Here is a 17,832-nt window from a genome sequence, read left to right as displayed (position 1 = left end):
GGCACTAAAACAATTTAAACTTCTGCTAAACTAAAAACTAATTAGGAGACAATTTTAAAAAGAAATTAAAATCTAAATCATGTTTTAAGGACATTTGATTTTGAAGCCACTTTCCCAATGGAAAGTGTTTTAACTGTCCAAGTATTTGATTGGGATCTTCTTAGTGCTGATGACTTGATTGGAGAAACAAGAATAGATTTGGAAAATAGATTTTATAGCAAACACCGATCTCTGTGTGGTCTGGCAGAAAAATATGCAATGTAAGAAAATTATGGATATTTTTATTTTTCTCGAAATACACTAATACATATTTAACATATACTAGTCGATGCATTTTAATCGTCATTATATGGTTGCAACTTTCAACTTACATTGGCCTGTAATAATTCACCTGCACACCACAAATGCCAGTTTTAATTTTTTTGTAGGCCTATAAATTGAACAAACATAATAATATATATATATATATTCGTTAAACCCCATTATATATAAGTTTTTTTTAATTACATGCATTTTTTGCTAATTACAAAACTAAAAATTTATGGAAATGTTACATTATAAGGGTTTTTAAATTTAGTTAGAATAATAGAGCAATTTTCGTACCTAAAATACAGCCAAAATAAATAAATAAAAATTTCTATAAATGTCAAAACTATTTTAAAGTTTTGGTTACAACCAATGGAGAGATCCCATGAAGCCTTCCCAGATCCTTCAGAAATTATGCAAAGATCTGAAAGTTGATGGACCTCACTTTTCACCTGGGAAAGTTCGGGTTGGAAAGAAAATCTTTAACGGACCTGTGGAATTGGAAGATGAAAATGGTAAACACTTTATTTTTGTTTATACCTGCGCGTAGTAAATACTTTTCTGTTTAAAGGGTTTTAATGGTAAATACTTATTTTCGTTCAAGGGTTGTTTTGGTAAATACTTTATTTCTGTTTAAAGGATCTCATAGTAAATACTTTATTTTCATTTAAGAGGTCTTATAGTAAATACTTTATTTTTGTTTAAGGGCTCTCAAAGTAAATACTTTATTTTTGTTATCGGTACACATAGTAAATACTTTTTTGTTTAAAGGGTGTCATGTAAAAACTTAATTTTTGTTTAAGGGCTCTCAAAGTAAATACTTTATTTTTGTTATCGGTACACATAGTAAATACTTTTTTGTTTAAAGGGTGTCATGTAAAAACTTAATTTTTGTTTAAGGGGTCTCATAGTAAATACTTTATTTCTGTTTAAGGGGTACCATAGTAAATACTTTATTTATGTTAAGGGTTTTTTAGTAAAAACTTTATTTTTGTGTAAGGGTGACATAGTAAATACCTTATTTCTGTTTAAGAGGTCACATAGTAAATACTTTTTTCTGTTTGAGAGGTCTATGGTAAATACTTTTTTTCTATTTAAGGGGTGACATATAATAGACTGTAAAATCTATCTTTCCACATTGAGAATAAATTAACCATTTTAAACATTGATATTTCAGGACACAAGAAACCAACTGATGAGCACGTTGCTTTAGTTGCTCTTCGTCATTTTGAAGAAATCCCAAAAGTTGGATGCAAACTTGTTCCAGAACACGTTGAAACTAGATCCTTGTTCAGCCCTGAAAAACCTGGCATTGAACAGGTAGCTATTATTTTAACACAAAAATGGGTATTGGTGCGTTTGAGTGGTTATTGTAGTAGACTTGACAGCATTAGCTTTTGGGTTTTATTATCATTGTTAGTACTAGTGGATTTTATTTGTCGTAATAGGGTTACTGCTAATATTTGCTAGCAATAATTTCAACTCCCACCATAAATGACAGTTTTAATTATTTTCTAGACCTTTAAATTGGACTTAAATATATATATATATATATACCATTCCTTAAGCTTGATTTTATATAAATGTAATAGTTTAAAGTAGGATTTAACTTGAAATATTTCAAAGGGTCGGTTGGAGTTGTGGGTTGATATGTTTCCAATGGACATGCCATTACCTGGTCTTCCTGTTGATGTTTCACCAAGAAAACCTAAAGGGTTTGTTACCAACTTTAAAAATAAATATTTTAAGGTTGTCATTAAGAATTTTTATTCGAAAGCATGGTGTAGTGGTCAGAGTACTTGGTTTGACTACATGAGGTCATGGGTTTGATCCCCACTGCTCTCATGCTGTGGCACTCTTAAGTAAGGTGCTTTAAACAATATAAACTTCTGCTGAGCCAGCACTTAATCAGCAACTTGATTATCTGGCAATTTCAATCAATAATATTCCAAACTACCAAAGGTAACTTGAGACTGGGTCAAAGTAACTAATGTTACTCTAAGTTTGGATCGTGAAAAACAATTTTTTTCTCTTTTTTCCAAGCTTAAAAAAACTTTACACGATTTTAATAATAGGTTAATATTTTAATCTGTTTATTTTTTAAATTTTAAAATATAAATATGGTTATGTTTATATAAGCATCTAGCTTAAATTTAAGCACCCAATTTATAATTTAATTAACAAACCTGAAAAATAGATTCCAACTAAGAGTTATAATATGGAATACTGACGAAGTTATTTTACAAGATGATGATTTCTTTACCGGCGAAAAAGCTTCTGATATTTATCTAAAAGGGTATTAATAATAAATAAATAAGACCACATTGAAAAAGAGTCATTTAGGGGTTAAAATGTACCCCTTTACCCACTAAATATTAGTACATGTGGTCTTATTTATTTTTTCAAATTTTTCGATTTTTTTTTTCAATTTTTTTTAATTTTTATGCAACCATTGGATCAGGTATGAGTTAAGAATAATTATTTGGAATACTGATGATGTTATTTGTGAAGATGACGATTTTTTCACAGGGGAAAAAATGTCTGATATTTATGTTAAGGGGTGGGAAAATTTAAAAAAAAGTTTGAAAAATAAAAATTTCAAAATAAATTTGGTCAAAATATTTTGCATAAAAATAAATTTAAACAGACTGTCAAATTTTTAACTTAAATTAAGTCCTTGATACTAATGCATATTAATTTTATATATAAAAGACAATTTTTTATTTAAAATTGTTTTTAAATGTTTAATTTATTTAAATTTTAGTATTTTTATTGTTTACATACTTTTACTAACACAAGTTACTTAATTTAATAATATTTTAATTATATAATAACTAAATACTTTTTCAAAATTTATTTTAAGTAATATAAATAAAAAAATAACATTTTGATATGATTATCTAATTTTGAGGATAAACTAAAATAAATATTAAATTAAAGTTGGTTACTGGGTGATGACAAGCAGGAGACGGATATTCATTATCGCTCCTTAACTGGGGAAGGAAATTTTAACTGGAGGTTTATTTATCCTTTCGATTATTTGGTGGCAGAAGAAAAATGTGTCGTAACTAAAAAGGTAAATTTGAATAATTTTAAACTAGATTTATTTTGTTCTGGCAGAATTGTAAAGCGGTTAAAATACTACATAAGGTTTTGGGTTACTGGACCTTATTACATCAAGGATCAATAAATTAAAAAATTAAATTAAATTTATTAGTTTAAAAATTATTAACATTTTTTCAGGAGTCAGTTTTTTCGTGGGATGAAACTGAATTTAAAATTCCACCCAGATTAAACTTACAAGTTTGGGATGCCGACCATTTCTCTGCTGATGACTTTTTAGGTAACAACTTTTTATATTATTTTAGTTATCCTCGATGTGCCCTTAATAATTTACCTATTCATATTATATTTTATGTTATAGGGTCTCTTACCATTGACTTAACCAGGCTTCCTCGTGGTGCAAAGTCAGCAAATAAATGTAGTTTAAACCAAGCATCAGAAGAAGAAGAAAACTCAAGTGTTCCAATGATTTCATTATTTAAACAACATAGGATTAAGGGCTGGTGGCCATTTACTGCTAAGAATGATCAAGATGAACTAGAAATTACTGTAAGTTTTTTAATCTTTATATTTATGTAATTTTAGGTTAAAACCCAAACCTATAATTGGCAGTTTTTATTATTATAGATTATAATTGCCCAATAATAAAGCTGTTGATTAAGTGTTGGCTTAGCAGTAGTTTATACCGTTTATACCGCCTAACTTAAGGGTGCTACAGCATGAGATCAGTGGAAATCGAACTGAGGACCTTATGTAGTAAGCAAAGCGTTCAGGCAATTACATCATACTGCCATTGATTAACCAGTTGTTTGGTTCTGTGCTATGTAGAAAAAAAAATTTCATTTAGTTGTAGGACTTACATGAAAATTAAAATGTTATTTTTTCACATTTAGGGCAAACTTGAAGCAGAGATTACTTTGTTGACGGCTGAAGAAGCTGAGAAAAATCCAGCGGGGTATGGAAGAGATGAACCTGACCCACTAGAAAAACCCAAGTAAGAATATTTAAATATTTTACTTCTTATTTATCAGTGACAATAACAATTTAAACAACCACTATAAACAAAGTAATAATAATGGTAAAATGATTAAAACTATTTTATAATTTAAGATAGGACATAGTAACTATATTTTTTACACATAGTTTAACATTATTTCATGATATTTATTTTTTCTTTATGTGGAAAGGTCGACTTCATGGCCTAAACATAGAGTAATATTTGTTACTCCGACCCAGTCTTGAGTTGACTTTGCCAGTTTAGGATATTATTGATTATATTCGGCTAATTTTTAACCTTACTAAAGGCTGCTACAGCATGGAATCAGTTGGTATCAAACCCAGGACCTCATTTAGTAAAACCTAGTATTTTATTCCCTACACCATGCCACTGGTTTGATATACTATGACATAACCTAACAATTTAAATTCTGTTTTAAGTCGACCCGATACTTCATTTGTTTGGTTCATGAACCCACTTAAGTCCTTAAGATATCTCATTTGTGCCAGGTTTAAATGGTTGATCATTAAAGTCTTTATTGCACTTCTACTTATTGCACTTCTTGTCCTGTTCATTTACTCTTCGCCTAGCTGGATTATGAAGAAAATTTTAGGCGCTTAAAATTGTTTTTTAGCTTGCTTTATCGATGATAAAAAGACATAACCGTTTTCTTAGTTTAAAACATGTTATAATTAACAAATAATGCGTTTTATTATACTGAAGTGAAGTTATTTTAATACTTATCGTTTTAGTTTTTTAATCTTTTTCCGAATATGCCAAAATCCGAATATTTTTTAGTTTTTTTAATTAGTTTGTTTAGAATTTTGCACTAGAATAATGTACAGGTTTCTGTAAATAAATTTTAAATGCTTTAGTTATTGTGTTTATATTGGAATGTGCAATAACAATCATATTATTTCTGTAAAATCGTCAACAACATATCATTAATTTATTCATGCAAATTTGTAAAATTAACAATATCTAATATTGAAGAATTAATTAAACAATGTTACTGGTCAACTATTAAATAGATTTAGTTTTGTAACTGGTTTGAATTGTAAATATTGTTATTTTAATACAGTTTATTGCACTTTTAATTCATATTTTGCACGTTAATATTTGTAGCATTAGCTTTTTACAGATAAATTGCTATGTAAATTTGTATTTTATTTGTGAATTATACTAGCGCTAGATAATTTGTATTTTTTATATTTTGACAGGGCATAAAAAGTATTATAAGTTTAGAAATACAAAATATAAGTTGGTTAATTTAACTTGCCAATTACTGTACATAAGTAAATGGTATAAATTTTAGTGTAAAACTTAATTAAAAGCTATGAGGATAAACTATTTAAATGTAATTAAATAAAACAGCTACATTTAGGTATTTTTCATCAACAACAATACGCGCATTTACTTAAACGTTAAAAAGTTGTCAAACTGATTTTTATTTCGTCTAAAAAAACATTTAATCTTATTTCTAGGTAGAAACGTATTATATCAACTCTTGTTTTAAATAAGTACTGTCAGCTTAACTTTTATGTTGAAGAATAGACGACTTTTTACATTAAGGATAAATCAACGTTTTATGAAGAACAAACTGACAATTTTTATTTAAAAAAATGGATAACATTTCATTAAAAACAGTATTTCAGGATTTTAACGAATATCAAAACAGATTTTTATCAAAAGAAGACTTAAAAGTAGCCATGTTATATCTGTTCGGCTACAAACCAACAAAACATGAAATAAATCAACTTCTAGAATGTGAAAACAAAGAAAACAGAGAAATTGGAATGAGTTTTGAAGTTTTTGAGAGGTTAATGTCAGCTAAAATGGCAAATCAAGACATAAATCAAAATATTCGGCATCTTTTTTATGCTTTTGATGTTCATTGTCAAGGTTTTTTGACCCTGGATGATATAAAAAGAAATTTTAAATCAGTTGCACCAAATATATCTGAATCAAATGTTGTTGCTTGTTTTAAAGAAGTTTGTCGAAACAATTCTGGAAAAATAAGTTATAGAGATTTTGAAAGGATGATTAAACATACTTCATCTAATTAATAAACCTATAAATAATAAGTTTAACATTTTTTTTCTTTAGTGTTTGCAAACATTTTTCAGATAACTTAATTTATTTTATTAAATGTATATATATATTGTAATGTAAATTAACAAAATTTTTGTTTAAATTTTTAGATAAATTTAAAAATATGTATAACGGGATAAAAATAAAAGTTTTGTTTTAATTGTTAACTGAAGATGCTCCCCAAAAAAACAAAGGCAAGGTATATATAAAAAATACTTTATACTTTTTGTTAAATAACTATTTTGTTGTTTATTTTTTTGACTGTTTTAAGTTGTTTAGATAAACTTTTATAATTAATTAACAGAAATTTGACAACAATGCTTTTTATTAAAATAAATTTAAATAAAGTAAAATATATAAAAATAAATAAACATATTTTAAAATAAATAAAAATTTCATACAAAATAAAATCTAAAATTGATAAAAAAAAAACATAAAAAACTCAACAAAAAATGAAAAATAAATTATTTTTTAAGTAAAATCGCGCTCTGTGGTTTACTTATTTGTCCTGGTAGTAAATAGAACGATGAAACTTTTGAACTAAACGCTGGTTCAACTGCTACTGCTGGTCTACCATTACCATCAAGACAAACGGTATGCTGTCGGTATTGTTCATCTACAATAACATCTTGGCAGCCGTAATTAAACTGATTTTGAACAACCGCATGCTTGTTGTATTGTAATGGTGGGTTGATAACAAACTGTGTATTGCGATATTGTGCACCAGGGGTAACTATAGGGTATTGGGAAACAGTTTGCGTTGATGTTTCTGGGTAGAAAATGGTCGATTTTTCAGCGACTTTAGGGTTTTCTTTAAGAGGTAAGGACGGTAGCCAATGCTTCCAATAAGAAGATTCTGTGTAATTGTATTTAAATGTGTATTCTTAATATAATTTTTACAGTAAAATCATTGCTATAGCATACTAAATAAGGGGTTTAATCAATAAGTACCTATCATTAAGTTAATTAACCAATATCACCAGGTTAATAATATCTTAAACCCTCAAGCAAATGTTACTCTAGGTAAAGCTACTTGAGTAGATAATTGCAATACTATTTAATATTAACCTACCCTTCTTTACGACTTTGGCAATCTTTTTTAGCCTGTCATCCTGTTCTTTTCTAAGCAATATAACGTGATTAATATAATCACCGAATAACAACATTATAAGATGGAATGTCCCAAACGATTCGCTAGAGTTAAGAGTAATCTAAAAAAGAAAAAAATCTGTAAAAAATCCTATTAAAGGTTTGTTACAAGGCCTTTAATTTTAAAAACATTGACCAAAATGTTATTTTAAGTTTATTTTTTACCTCTGTTAACATTTTGCTCGCGTATATCGCCCACTTCATAACAAACTGTCGCGTACCATCCGTCATGACGTCATCATTACAAATGACGTCATCGGGCGTACGTGGTCTTGGTTTCATGCACCCGTGTTTTTCTACGAGTAACTCTAGGAATGCGGCGTAATTTTCGACACTGGAGTGCCCCTTTAAAAACAAAATTTTTACTCACTATTTTTGGTGTAAAAATTAATTTAAAAATACTTCTAATTTACCTGTAGCAGTTTACAGAAATGGTTAAAGTATTTTTGGCAGTCTTCTCTTTCCACTAACTCGCTTCTTTTTTTATTATTCGAAATATTACCAGCAAATTCACATTGGTCTATTATGTGATTCAACGAAATATTCTTTAAAGCGTCAAGAAGCTAAACACAAACCAATAACAATTTAAATCTCCCTTTTACCATTAGACATTTAGCCTTTTGAGCTGTTAAAACTGTTACCTGGCTTACTATAGTCGCATGTCTTAGCGTTTTCCTTGTTTCTTTGGTCACGTGACACAATGCTGTTACTCGTTGCACAAATTCGCACCATTTCTTCGCTGAGTTAACTCTGGTTTCGATGATTTGTTCGTCTATTGTATAAGTACCAGCTTGGCATATCCAAATTGGAAGAGTTTTTGCGTATTTTCGTACTGTTCCTAGTGTATACAAAATGTACTTTTTCGAGACTGGGTTGGGGTAATATCATGAGGTCAATAATATATTAAACTTGTACAACTTGGGACTGGGTTGGGGTAATATCATGAGGTCAATAATATCTTAAACTTGTACAACTTAAGACTGGTTTGGGGTAATATTATAAGGTCAATAATATCTTAAACTTGTACAACTTGGGACTGGGTTGGGGTAATATCATGAGGTCAATAATAACTTAAACTTGTATAACTTGAGACTGGGTTGGGGTAATATTATAAGGTCAATAATATCTTAAACTTGTACAACTTAAAACTGGGTTGGGGTAATATTATAAGGTCAAAATTATCTTAAACTTGTACAACTGAAGACTGGGTTGGGTTGGGGTAATATCATAAGGTTAACAACTACCGTTAAATTCTGTAGTCAAAGTCGCCAAACAATTTGGCAAAAGCGCAGCGGTTGCTTCTTGAAACATGATGTCATCACATAATGCTATAACGTCACAAAGCGAATTGTCTTGAAACAATGACTGGCATTGTTCTGGAATGCTGTCGATGAAATTTCGTAGATGTGTCTAAAAATATTAAAAATTAAACTGCAAAATTTAAAACAATTTTTATTAAATTAAACATACTTTTTATTGTTTGTTTAACTATATTAAATAAAAAAAAAGGTTTTATTTAAATTAATTTTTATTTTTTTATTCTTACATTTGAATTTTGAAAATCCAAGCTAATGATAAAGCCCAATAATTTTCCGTTGTATGTCCGATAAAAATGTAAGAAATTAGTCATCAACCCACTAGACCAACCTTTCTTAATTATCATATCTTGTTCAGTAGGGTATGGAGGTAATACTAGCGATATAAAATTAAGATTACCTAAAAATAAAAAAAATATTTAGTAAATTTATGTCTTAAATATATTGTGATATGTTAGTATTATTTTTGCTATTCAATGCATACAGATGAAGGATTATACCTAATTTAAGATTAAATATGTTTAGTTTTATTCAAAAAATAACCTTTTCCATTATTTTCGTTATTTATTTGTGCAACATCGTTGTAAGAACCGTCAATAGTCACGTGAGCACCAACTTCACGTTTTCGTTGATAACTACTAAGAAAAATCGTTAAAAACCCTTGTAAAATCGAAAATTGTTACATATTATAATGCTTAATTTGTACAGTTGTACAGGCTCCATGCTTAATTTGTACAGTTATATCGTTTGCAATGGCTAATAGGAACTAAAAACCAATCGTTACAATTTTACCTATTTAGCAGGTAATATTACTGGGCAAATATTATTTAAAATGGCTCTAAAATAGAACTTGTCCATAGAGTAACAAAAGTCCTTTGACTTTTAGACTTTTTAAAACAAGGTAAATAAAAACAAAAGTTTACTAACTTGTTGACTCTTAGAACGTTAAGTTTTTCGCAGTCAGTATGGAACTTATTGACATAAGGCGATCCCAATTTAACACTAAGTCCAGCGTAGTGGTATCTAGACTGCCCTCGCATACCGAGTCTTCGTGTAGCTAGGTTGGGAAAGCAAGCACGGACTACTTTACCAAATACTGCTTGGTTAAATGGCTTCATTTTCAAAGGGGTGCAGTAGTTTGTGTATTCCTATTGAGCAGTAGTTGGTAGGTTATACATTATTTACATTTACTTGTACAACTTAAGACTGGTTTGGGGTAGTATCAAGAGGTCAATAATATCTTAAACTTGTACAACTTGAGACTAGGTTGGGATAATATCATGAGGTCAATAATATCTTAAACTTGTACAACTTGAGACTGGGTTGTGGTAATATCATGAGGTCAATAATATCTTAAACTTGTATAACTTGAGACTGGGTTGGGGTAGTATTATGAGGTCAATAATATCTTAAACTTGTACAACTTAAGACTGGGTTGGGAATATGAGGTCAATAATATCCTAAACTTGTACAACTTGAGACTGGGTTGGAGTTATATTATGAGGTCAATAATATCTTATACTTGTACAACTTAAGACTGAGTGGGGGTAGTACCATGAGTTTGATCCAATAATATCTTAAACTTGTACAATTCAAAGCTGTGGTGATGCTTAAGATAATATATTTTTAAGTCAGTAATTTTTGAATTTTAAATAAGCAGTGTTTACTTCAAACATTACGCTTCTTGGTACGCTGGTCAGTACATTTTCTTCAAAGTTAGCTTTTAGCCAGTCAGCTGTTACATTAGCTTGCTTACTACAGGGGACTGGATAACGTAAATGTAGACCAACGTCTTGAGGTCTTGGCGCACAATATTGGGCAGAGTTGGAAATAAGCATACCTATACAACATAATTAAGTTAAATAAGGAGGGGTATATAAGCGTTTTGAACGGAAATGGCTTCTTTAAACCTACGTTAAACCTTAACAATTTCACTTTTTACCGACTGTATTCCCTTGTTCGTCAACTACAGCTATTTCATTAGAAGTGGTGTTACTAGTTGCAGTTTGGGACGAGCTAACAATTATGTTTGAATCTTGGGAAGACGAAATCATAACTGAAAGCATTTTAGGAAAACGCAAAAGTTGTTAATTTGTATCGTTCTATATTGCTCAAAGTTGAAAAATAGCATAACATCTATATCAAAAATAGCCTTTTTTATATGATTTGATCTTTAAATGTTAAATTCAGGCTGTTAACTAATTACTTTCTGTAATAAATGTTAATATTTAATTAGTTGGTAGTTAAATAAAGCTGTATCTTTCAATATAATAAACTAAATACTATTTTATAAGACGAAATAATTTATTTTAAAGAATGTCGTCAACTTGTTTTAAAAATTGATACTAAAAATGTTATTGTATTTGTTTGTAAACAATGACATATTGTTGACGAGTTTATCCTGAAATAGGGTAACAACTTTTATTTATTAAATAAAAAGTGTCGCCTTTTCGGTTATAACTCTTATTGCAACACATGGCAAGAGTTTAACAAATTTTTAAAGATAAAACAAAATTAAAGATAAAACGATTAAAATAGAACGCTTTAAAACAGGCGTTTAGTTTATTTGTTTTTGCTTGTGTAGTAATCCATAGAGTTTGATGGCATATGAAAAACCATGCTTTTTAAAACAGTTAGTGAAGGCAAAGATTTTAAATTCGATTTTTACTGGCAGAATTACGATACCTTTCTACGATAAGACACAAGACTATCTGAATGTGTAGGTCATGCTGTCACGACGTTTTTAAGAAAGGTGTAAACAGTACTTTCTTTAGTCAGGTTTCTAAAAATGTTTTTAAAATCTGAAAAAGAATAGAAAAAATTGATTTAATTTTGCAAAAACAATCCGGCAATGTTAATAAACAAAAGTCGTTTTAAAATGTAAAAATTTGATTCTAAAATGCTTACATTTTATATATTGATGTCCAAACTATTATTTTTTTTATTTTAGGTATATCTATATTTTATAAAAGTTTAAATTATCTAAAATCATGTCTAAACTTAATTTTTGTGCAAACATTTCGTGGCTCTTTAAAGAAGCAAATTTCTTGGATCGATTTCAACTTGCTGCCAATGCTGGTTTTAAGGGAGTAGAAATAGCTTGGCCATATGACCAATCAACCACTGATTTAGTTAAAGCAAAACAACAAGCAAACATTGAAGTTTTTCTTATTAACACTGGTGATCCTATTTCTTCTGGCCATGCAGCAAATTCCAACAAAAAAGAGGAGTTTAAAAAGGAATTGGAGATTGCTATTGAGTATGCATTGGCATTAGGATGTAAGAATTTACATATAATGGCTGGAAGAGTTGGTACAGAACAGACCAAACAACAGGCTCAAGATACGTTTGTCGAAAACCTCAAATATACCGGTCAAAAGTTAAGTGAATATGGTATGCAGGGTGTACTTGAGCCCATCAACAGCCTTATGATACCTGATTATTTTCTAAGCTCTAAAAATCAAGTAAAGGATATCTTAAAATTGGTGGGATTGCCGAATATTAAATATCAACTCGATATTTTTCATTTGCAAATTGAGGAAGGCAACATCACTGGCACTATTGAAGAAATGTTCAACGATATTGGACATATTCAGATTAGCCAAGTCCCAAATCGTGGTAACCCTTTATCAGAGGGTGAAATAAATTACCCCTATATTTTCAAACTTCTTGAGAAATTAGGTTATAAAGGATGGATAGGTTGTGAATATAAACCAGAAGTTTCAACTCAAAATAGTTTAAAATGGTTTTCAGATTATATTAAATAAATGAAGACTTTATTTTTGATTTTTTGATTATGTTTTCAATATTTTGTGCAATTATTTTTGGTGTAGCCTTTATATATATTTTATCATGTTATTGTTTTTATAATTTTCAAGCATTTGTAATTTATATCTTTATAATTTTTAGAAAAAGTTATATATAAATAGGCTAGTTAAAATTATTAATAAAAGATTGGGTTTTTTCGCAGTTGAAAGCCAAGGTAATATACTAAACTCTTACATTATGTAATTATTTTGTTAATATTTAATTTATACCAAAGTCAATAATAAGTTCTAGTTCATAAGGCTTTTAAAATTTTGTTGCAAATTTTATTTTTAGGTAAAACATGGATAAAAAATGTGCAAAATATTTGGCTAAACTTGCGCAGCGTTTTAATGGTAATTGGATTTATTTTTGTATATATTAAATACAAATAATAGAAAATAGTCAATAATCAATAAATACCTAATTTTTAAATTATTATAATTGTTGATTTTTTTAAATGTAATATTTTAAAATGCTCAATGTTAAATTTTTTTTTAGATCAAAATTTACCGAATGACCAGCTTTTGAAAATATTTAAACAAGCAATTGACTCGCTACCTAAAAGCAAAATTAAAACAAATCTGCTGCAGAATAATGAAAATCATTTCCAAATTTTTCAAAGGTATTTATTTAAAAAAATTTGTTACATATTTTAGTAAATAATTAACTAAAGTTAAATAGACATTATTAATGTGTTTATTTTTTTTAAGGTATTTTGACAATAAACCAAATAAATATACAACTTCTGAGTTTGTTTTAGAAGACACCAACTCAGTTATTGGCAACATTATTTCTAACCAAAAAAATCAAACCAAATTAAATGTGAGTTTTTTTTAAACTCTCAAAACTGAAATAAATATTATATTCAACACTGTCCGCTTAAGAAAATAATAAATTTTTTTTTTTTTAATGGATTTGATTTTTTAGAGTATTTTAAATGATGTAGTTAATAAACTACAATTAAGTGCCACTGAAAGACAAGAAATTGTGACGAAATTATGCAACCTAGCTTTGACCTTAACCCATTCTAATATACTGTATGCTATTACACATACATTATTTCGGTAAGATCTAACTTTTTAAATAAATTGTTAAAAAAAAATAATTCGGTACCTAAAAAACATAAGCGCTACTTTTTTTAAAAATAATGTTTTACTTTGGCTTATTAGAAGAATATTTTTATTTTAAATTAAATATTTATTGTTTTTTAGTTATTTTGAAACTAAACTGGACGAACTTCTTACTAAAAAATGTGATGTAAAAGAATTAGAAAATATTACTAATGAAATGTTAAAGGTTTTAACCTTACTGCCAGATACTTTTCAAAGAAAGGTAATTATTTGTTCTTGAGGTTTATTTTAAGTAAAGTTATTAATTAAAATTACAAAGTTTATAAGTTCAAAAAATTATTAATTGATTTTTAAACTCGCAAAAATGAAATTTAAAATTAAGTTTTTAAAGTTTTGAAATTAAAAATTAAAAATTAAAAATTAAAGTTATATGTTTTCCTTAACTAAGTTTTAAGTTAAACTTATTATTTATTATATTGTTGGTATCAAAATTATTTTTTTATTAACTTTTTTTTAACCCTGTTTTTCTACAGAATTTCTCACACAAGAAAGTTAGTGATTTTTTTGATGTAATTTCATCAATATTATCTCTATACATTGATGCTACATCTAATATTTCCAGACTGAATTGTGACAATGATAAAGTTAAAGGGAAAACTGGAAATCGATTAATTGAGTTAATTAACATTGTGCTGGGTAGGTTTTTAATATTTCAAGTTTTGAAATTATAGTAGGTTATTTATTTTAATGTATACCTTCTTTGATGCATAGCTTTTTTTCTAAAAATCATAAAAACTGCCAAAATCAACTTGAAACTGGGTAAGGGTAACAAATGTTACCCTATGGTAAGTTGTGTAGTTGACCTTCCTACTTCAAGTATAAATATGAAAACAATTACTTTTTGATTAGGGTATTTTATTTATTTTTATCCTTAATTTGGAATTGACTTCACAGCCTAAATATAAAGTAACATTCGTTACCATCCCAGTCTTAAGAGCGCTGCAGCATGGAATTAGTTGGAATCGAACTGAGGACCTTATACAGTAAAGCCAAGTGTATACAACCACACCACAGTATTTTAGCATTAATTTAAATATTTAATGTGAATATTTTTGTTCAGGTTTAAACTCGAGTAAATATATTGACACTTTGCTACAAATAACATCAATCAAAAATCCCAAATATCATTCCCTACTTGCACCTTTATATGTTTATTTCTTCACAAGAACAACTATAAGTCTTGAAAACTTATCAGTTATAAGATACCTTCAAATTATGTTGGTGATCCGGCAGGTAGATTTAACCAAATTTTTGTACTTTTTTTGTCGTTTAAAATATTTTTTTAATTTAAATTTTGCAGAATTACATTTAAAAATTTTTTTTTTACAAACTTAAAATGTTTTTGATATTTAATTATTAAATTTAACTTTTATTCTTTATGTAGGGCTTATCAGTAGTAGACAAAAAATCAGAATGCACCAAAAAAATTCTCGAAATAAGTGGCCAGTGTGCGGCACCAGAGAGCTTTCATGCATGGGTGATCTCAAGGGTCGAAGGGTCAAACTTACTTGATATGACCCCCCTGACAGAAGCTTCAACTCCCAGAGAAATAACAGAATATTTACTAAAAGAAGCTGAGATCGAAATTTTAGAAGATTTTGTTGATGTAAAAAAAAATTTTTTTTGTTAAATTTTTATTTTATTGGCTTTGGATTTTAAAATTATTTTGTTATTGTTTATAATAGTTATATCATGAACCCAAATTTGAAGAAAAGCAAGTAAAGACAAATGAAATCAATCCAATAGAAAATATATCAGGTAATTATAAACTTATTTTATATAAAAAACTTTAATTTTAACAAACTGCCAAAGTCAACTCAAGACTTGGTCAGGGTAACAAATGTTACTCTATGTTTAGGCCAAACTGTTAACCTTTCCAAATCAAAAATATCAAATTTTTTTATTCTTAGACAAAGAACTGTTTGAAATAGTAACCACTGGTGACAATGTATTAACCACGGATAACAATAATATTATTATGGAGAATATTGAAGATATTAAATTAGCTGAAGAAAGTGAATATTTACTGGGTAAAATAAAAAATGTTATTTGTAAATGATTTAAATTTTTTAACCTTAGTTTTAAAAAACTAAATTTTTTTGATATTAATTAATATTTTTCTTTTATGTTTTAGATGATAAATTGTTTGAGATATCAACAAAGGGGAGCTTAATTTTTGCAAATAATCCTGATTTGTTGTCTGGCGTGATAAATCATGATGATCATGAAATTTGTGATACTGAAACCAGTGATCATGATAATATTAGTGATCATGAAGTCGATGATCACGAAATTATTGATAATGAAAATAGTGATCATGAAAAAGATGATCATGAAATTAGTGACCATGAAAATGATAATCACGAAAATAGTGATCAGAAATCTGATCATGGCATGAGTGATCATGATTCAAGTGATGTTGATGAAAAAAAGTTACTTGAAGACACCAAACATTTATTAGGTAAAGTTAAATGTAAAAATAAATAAAACTTATTAAAATTAAGAGTACTTCTAAGTTCATACCAGTAAATTATAAACTATTGTATTTACAGATAATGAAACCTTGAAAAATTCTGAAACAACCCAAAATAATACTGCCGAAAACTCACAAGTAGCCTCACAAGGTAGGCATTAATTTCCACATGGTAAATAAATTAATCAGCAGCATGGCGTAGTGGTCAAAACGCTTGGCTTCGCTACACAAGCTTTTAGGATCAATCCCTACTGCTCTAATGCTGTAGCGCCCTTGAGTAATGCGCTATAATTTTTAATCAATAAAATCCCAAACTGCAAAAGACAAATTGAGACTGGGTTGGGGTAACTAATGTTACTTTATGTTTACCTTGAGGATACGTAAATATAAAAAAAATCACAAAAATATTCAATTTTTATTACAGATAATGAGGTTTTATCGAGGCTCCGGACAACTCCAAAACGAAAAGCAAGACAAGCAAAAAATGAACCAATTATAAAAGTATCGAAAGTAAACAAGTCTCTGTTTTGCATTCCGGAAGATAACTCCATTGTAAATAACGAGGAAGTAGCGGTCAAGACTTTCTATAGCGAGCGTAAATTAAGAAGTAGATCTGATTCTGAATCTTCAGCTGGGAGTAACCACAGTAAGTTAGATGGAATATAATTTAAATTGGTTTAAAACTAACTGCAAATTTTTTAAATTGGTTTAAAACTAACTGCAAAAATTAATATTTTTTATTTGTGAATTTAAGATGGGATATTTATTATTAATTTTGTATTTAGGTTACATGACAAGATCAAGAAAGACAATAAAATAGTTGGTTTGGTGCTAATAAGTAAAATTTCAGTAAATTTAGAAAAATATTAAAATTAATATGATTTTGCTTTTTATAAATTTTGGTCTTTTTTACATTTTCTTGCATTTATGAAAATAACCGAAAAGAAATGTATAATTAACAATTCGTTATTGCACTGAAAAAATGACAAAAGCAAATTCATTATTTTGTAGAAAAAGTGGTTTGAAAAAATCAAATCCAAAAAAAAGTTATATCACATTCCTAAATATGCCCTTATTTAAATGGAATGGTAGTTAATATAAAGTATAAGTATAATATGTTTTTGTATAATAAAAACATGCCAAAATTTATAAATATATAGCGATATTACATGACATAGTTACCAAACCCATTTTGTTTTAAATTAAAAAACCCTGCTTAACTAGAATGTATTTTAATTAAAAAACATTAGCAATATAAATTGATTGTTTCTATTTATCCAAGCTTACATTATAAGTATAAACTTTTTTTTATAATTTTTCTGCCTTTGTCAGTTGCTAATGTTGGGTATTTTTCGCCTAGTTCCTGCCGTACCTAATTGACAACTCATAACCTATCACAGAGTTCAGCATATAACATTTATCTTTAAAATATAGACTAGCACCACAACGACCAAACACAACCGTTCAGTAGATTCTTTAAAACGTAACTCTTTCCAATGT

The 17,832-nt window shown here is 28.1% G+C and overlaps 5 protein-coding genes across 5 annotated transcripts in view; 4 read left to right on the top strand and 1 right to left on the bottom strand.

Annotated features, from left to right (window-relative positions):
* Window positions 1–5,562, top strand: part of LOC145753010 (otoferlin-like) — a 38,396-nt gene extending 32,834 nt beyond the window's left edge. The window contains exons 40-49 of the mRNA XM_082569388.1: window positions 90–260; window positions 664–821; window positions 1,484–1,626; window positions 1,933–2,021; window positions 2,504–2,602; window positions 3,247–3,382; window positions 3,550–3,649; window positions 3,731–3,918; window positions 4,263–4,363; window positions 4,807–5,562. Coding sequence (XP_082425514.1) covers window positions 90–260; window positions 664–821; window positions 1,484–1,626; window positions 1,933–2,021; window positions 2,504–2,602; window positions 3,247–3,382; window positions 3,550–3,649; window positions 3,731–3,918; window positions 4,263–4,363; window positions 4,807–4,987 — 1,366 coding nt within the window. The 3' untranslated portion in view covers window positions 4,988–5,562. The remainder of the gene's footprint in view (window positions 1–89; window positions 261–663; window positions 822–1,483; window positions 1,627–1,932; window positions 2,022–2,503; window positions 2,603–3,246; window positions 3,383–3,549; window positions 3,650–3,730; window positions 3,919–4,262; window positions 4,364–4,806) is intronic.
* Window positions 5,563–5,849: 287 nt separating this feature from the next.
* Window positions 5,850–6,432, top strand: LOC145753543 (EF-hand calcium-binding domain-containing protein 11-like). Its single transcript, XM_082569948.1, has one exon. It carries the CDS (start codon window positions 5,989–5,991, stop codon window positions 6,430–6,432), a length of 444 nt encoding a protein of 147 aa, XP_082426074.1. The 5' UTR covers window positions 5,850–5,988.
* A 489-nt stretch (window positions 6,433–6,921) lies between these two features.
* LOC145753542 (transcription factor RFX4-like) lies at window positions 6,922–10,988 on the bottom strand. The gene is made up of 11 exons (XM_082569947.1): window positions 10,865–10,988; window positions 10,590–10,762; window positions 9,850–10,070; window positions 9,466–9,560; window positions 9,153–9,322; window positions 8,851–9,016; window positions 8,248–8,444; window positions 8,020–8,169; window positions 7,772–7,951; window positions 7,530–7,668; window positions 6,922–7,313 (listed from the first exon to the last, which is right to left on the bottom strand). Exons 1-11 carry the CDS (start codon window positions 10,986–10,988, stop codon window positions 6,922–6,924), a joined length of 2,007 nt encoding a protein of 668 aa, XP_082426073.1.
* An 889-nt stretch (window positions 10,989–11,877) lies between these two features.
* LOC145752392 (putative hydroxypyruvate isomerase) lies at window positions 11,878–12,830 on the top strand. The gene has a single exon (XM_082568672.1). It carries the CDS (start codon window positions 11,913–11,915, stop codon window positions 12,687–12,689), a length of 777 nt encoding a protein of 258 aa, XP_082424798.1. The 5' UTR covers window positions 11,878–11,912; the 3' UTR covers window positions 12,690–12,830.
* LOC145752391 (uncharacterized) lies at window positions 12,830–17,537 on the top strand. Its single transcript, XM_082568671.1, has 15 exons — window positions 12,830–12,904; window positions 13,024–13,082; window positions 13,228–13,351; window positions 13,440–13,551; window positions 13,657–13,793; window positions 13,941–14,061; window positions 14,333–14,495; window positions 14,920–15,092; window positions 15,244–15,465; window positions 15,545–15,617; window positions 15,770–15,889; window positions 15,994–16,320; window positions 16,412–16,483; window positions 16,757–16,978; window positions 17,118–17,537. The coding sequence occupies exons 2-15, from the start codon at window positions 13,031–13,033 to the stop codon at window positions 17,150–17,152; spliced, it is 1,953 nt and encodes a 650-aa protein (XP_082424797.1). The 5' UTR covers window positions 12,830–12,904; window positions 13,024–13,030; the 3' UTR covers window positions 17,153–17,537.
* The last annotated feature ends 295 nt before the right edge of the window (window positions 17,538–17,832 follow it).

Source organism: Corella eumyota, chromosome 5, assembly GCF_963082875.1.
Source record: "Corella eumyota chromosome 5, kaCorEumy4.1, whole genome shotgun sequence".
NCBI classification, from domain to species: domain Eukaryota; kingdom Metazoa; phylum Chordata; class Ascidiacea; order Phlebobranchia; family Corellidae; genus Corella; species Corella eumyota.
Note: the sequence above shows the minus strand (reverse complement) of the source record. Positions and strands in the feature narration are given on the sequence as shown.

Bases quoted from the DNA above. Each gene is read 5' to 3' on its own strand.
- LOC145752391 (XM_082568671.1), top strand. From the start codon at position 13,031: ATGGATAAAAAATGTGCAAAATATTTGGCTAAACTTGCGCAGCGTTTT. The intron at 13,794-13,940 runs GTAAGATCTAAC...ATTGTTTTTTAG, and splicing joins ATTACACATACATTATTTCG to TTATTTTGAAACTAAACTGG. The intron at 15,618-15,769 runs GTAATTATAAAC...TTTTATTCTTAG, and splicing joins TCCAATAGAAAATATATCAG to ACAAAGAACTGTTTGAAATA.
- LOC145753543 (XM_082569948.1), top strand. From the start codon at position 5,989: ATGGATAACATTTCATTAAAAACAGTATTTCAGGATTTTAACGAATAT.
- LOC145752392 (XM_082568672.1), top strand. From the start codon at position 11,913: ATGTCTAAACTTAATTTTTGTGCAAACATTTCGTGGCTCTTTAAAGAA.
- LOC145753542 (XM_082569947.1), bottom strand. From the start codon at position 10,988: ATGCTTTCAGTTATGATTTCGTCTTCCCAAGATTCAAACATAATTGTT. The intron at 10,071-10,589 runs GTAAACACTGCT...ACTGCTCAATAG, and splicing joins CAAGAAGCGTAATGTTTGAA to GAATACACAAACTACTGCAC. The intron at 7,952-8,019 runs GTAAATTAGAAG...TTGTTTTTAAAG, and splicing joins ATTTCTGTAAACTGCTACAG to GGGCACTCCAGTGTCGAAAA.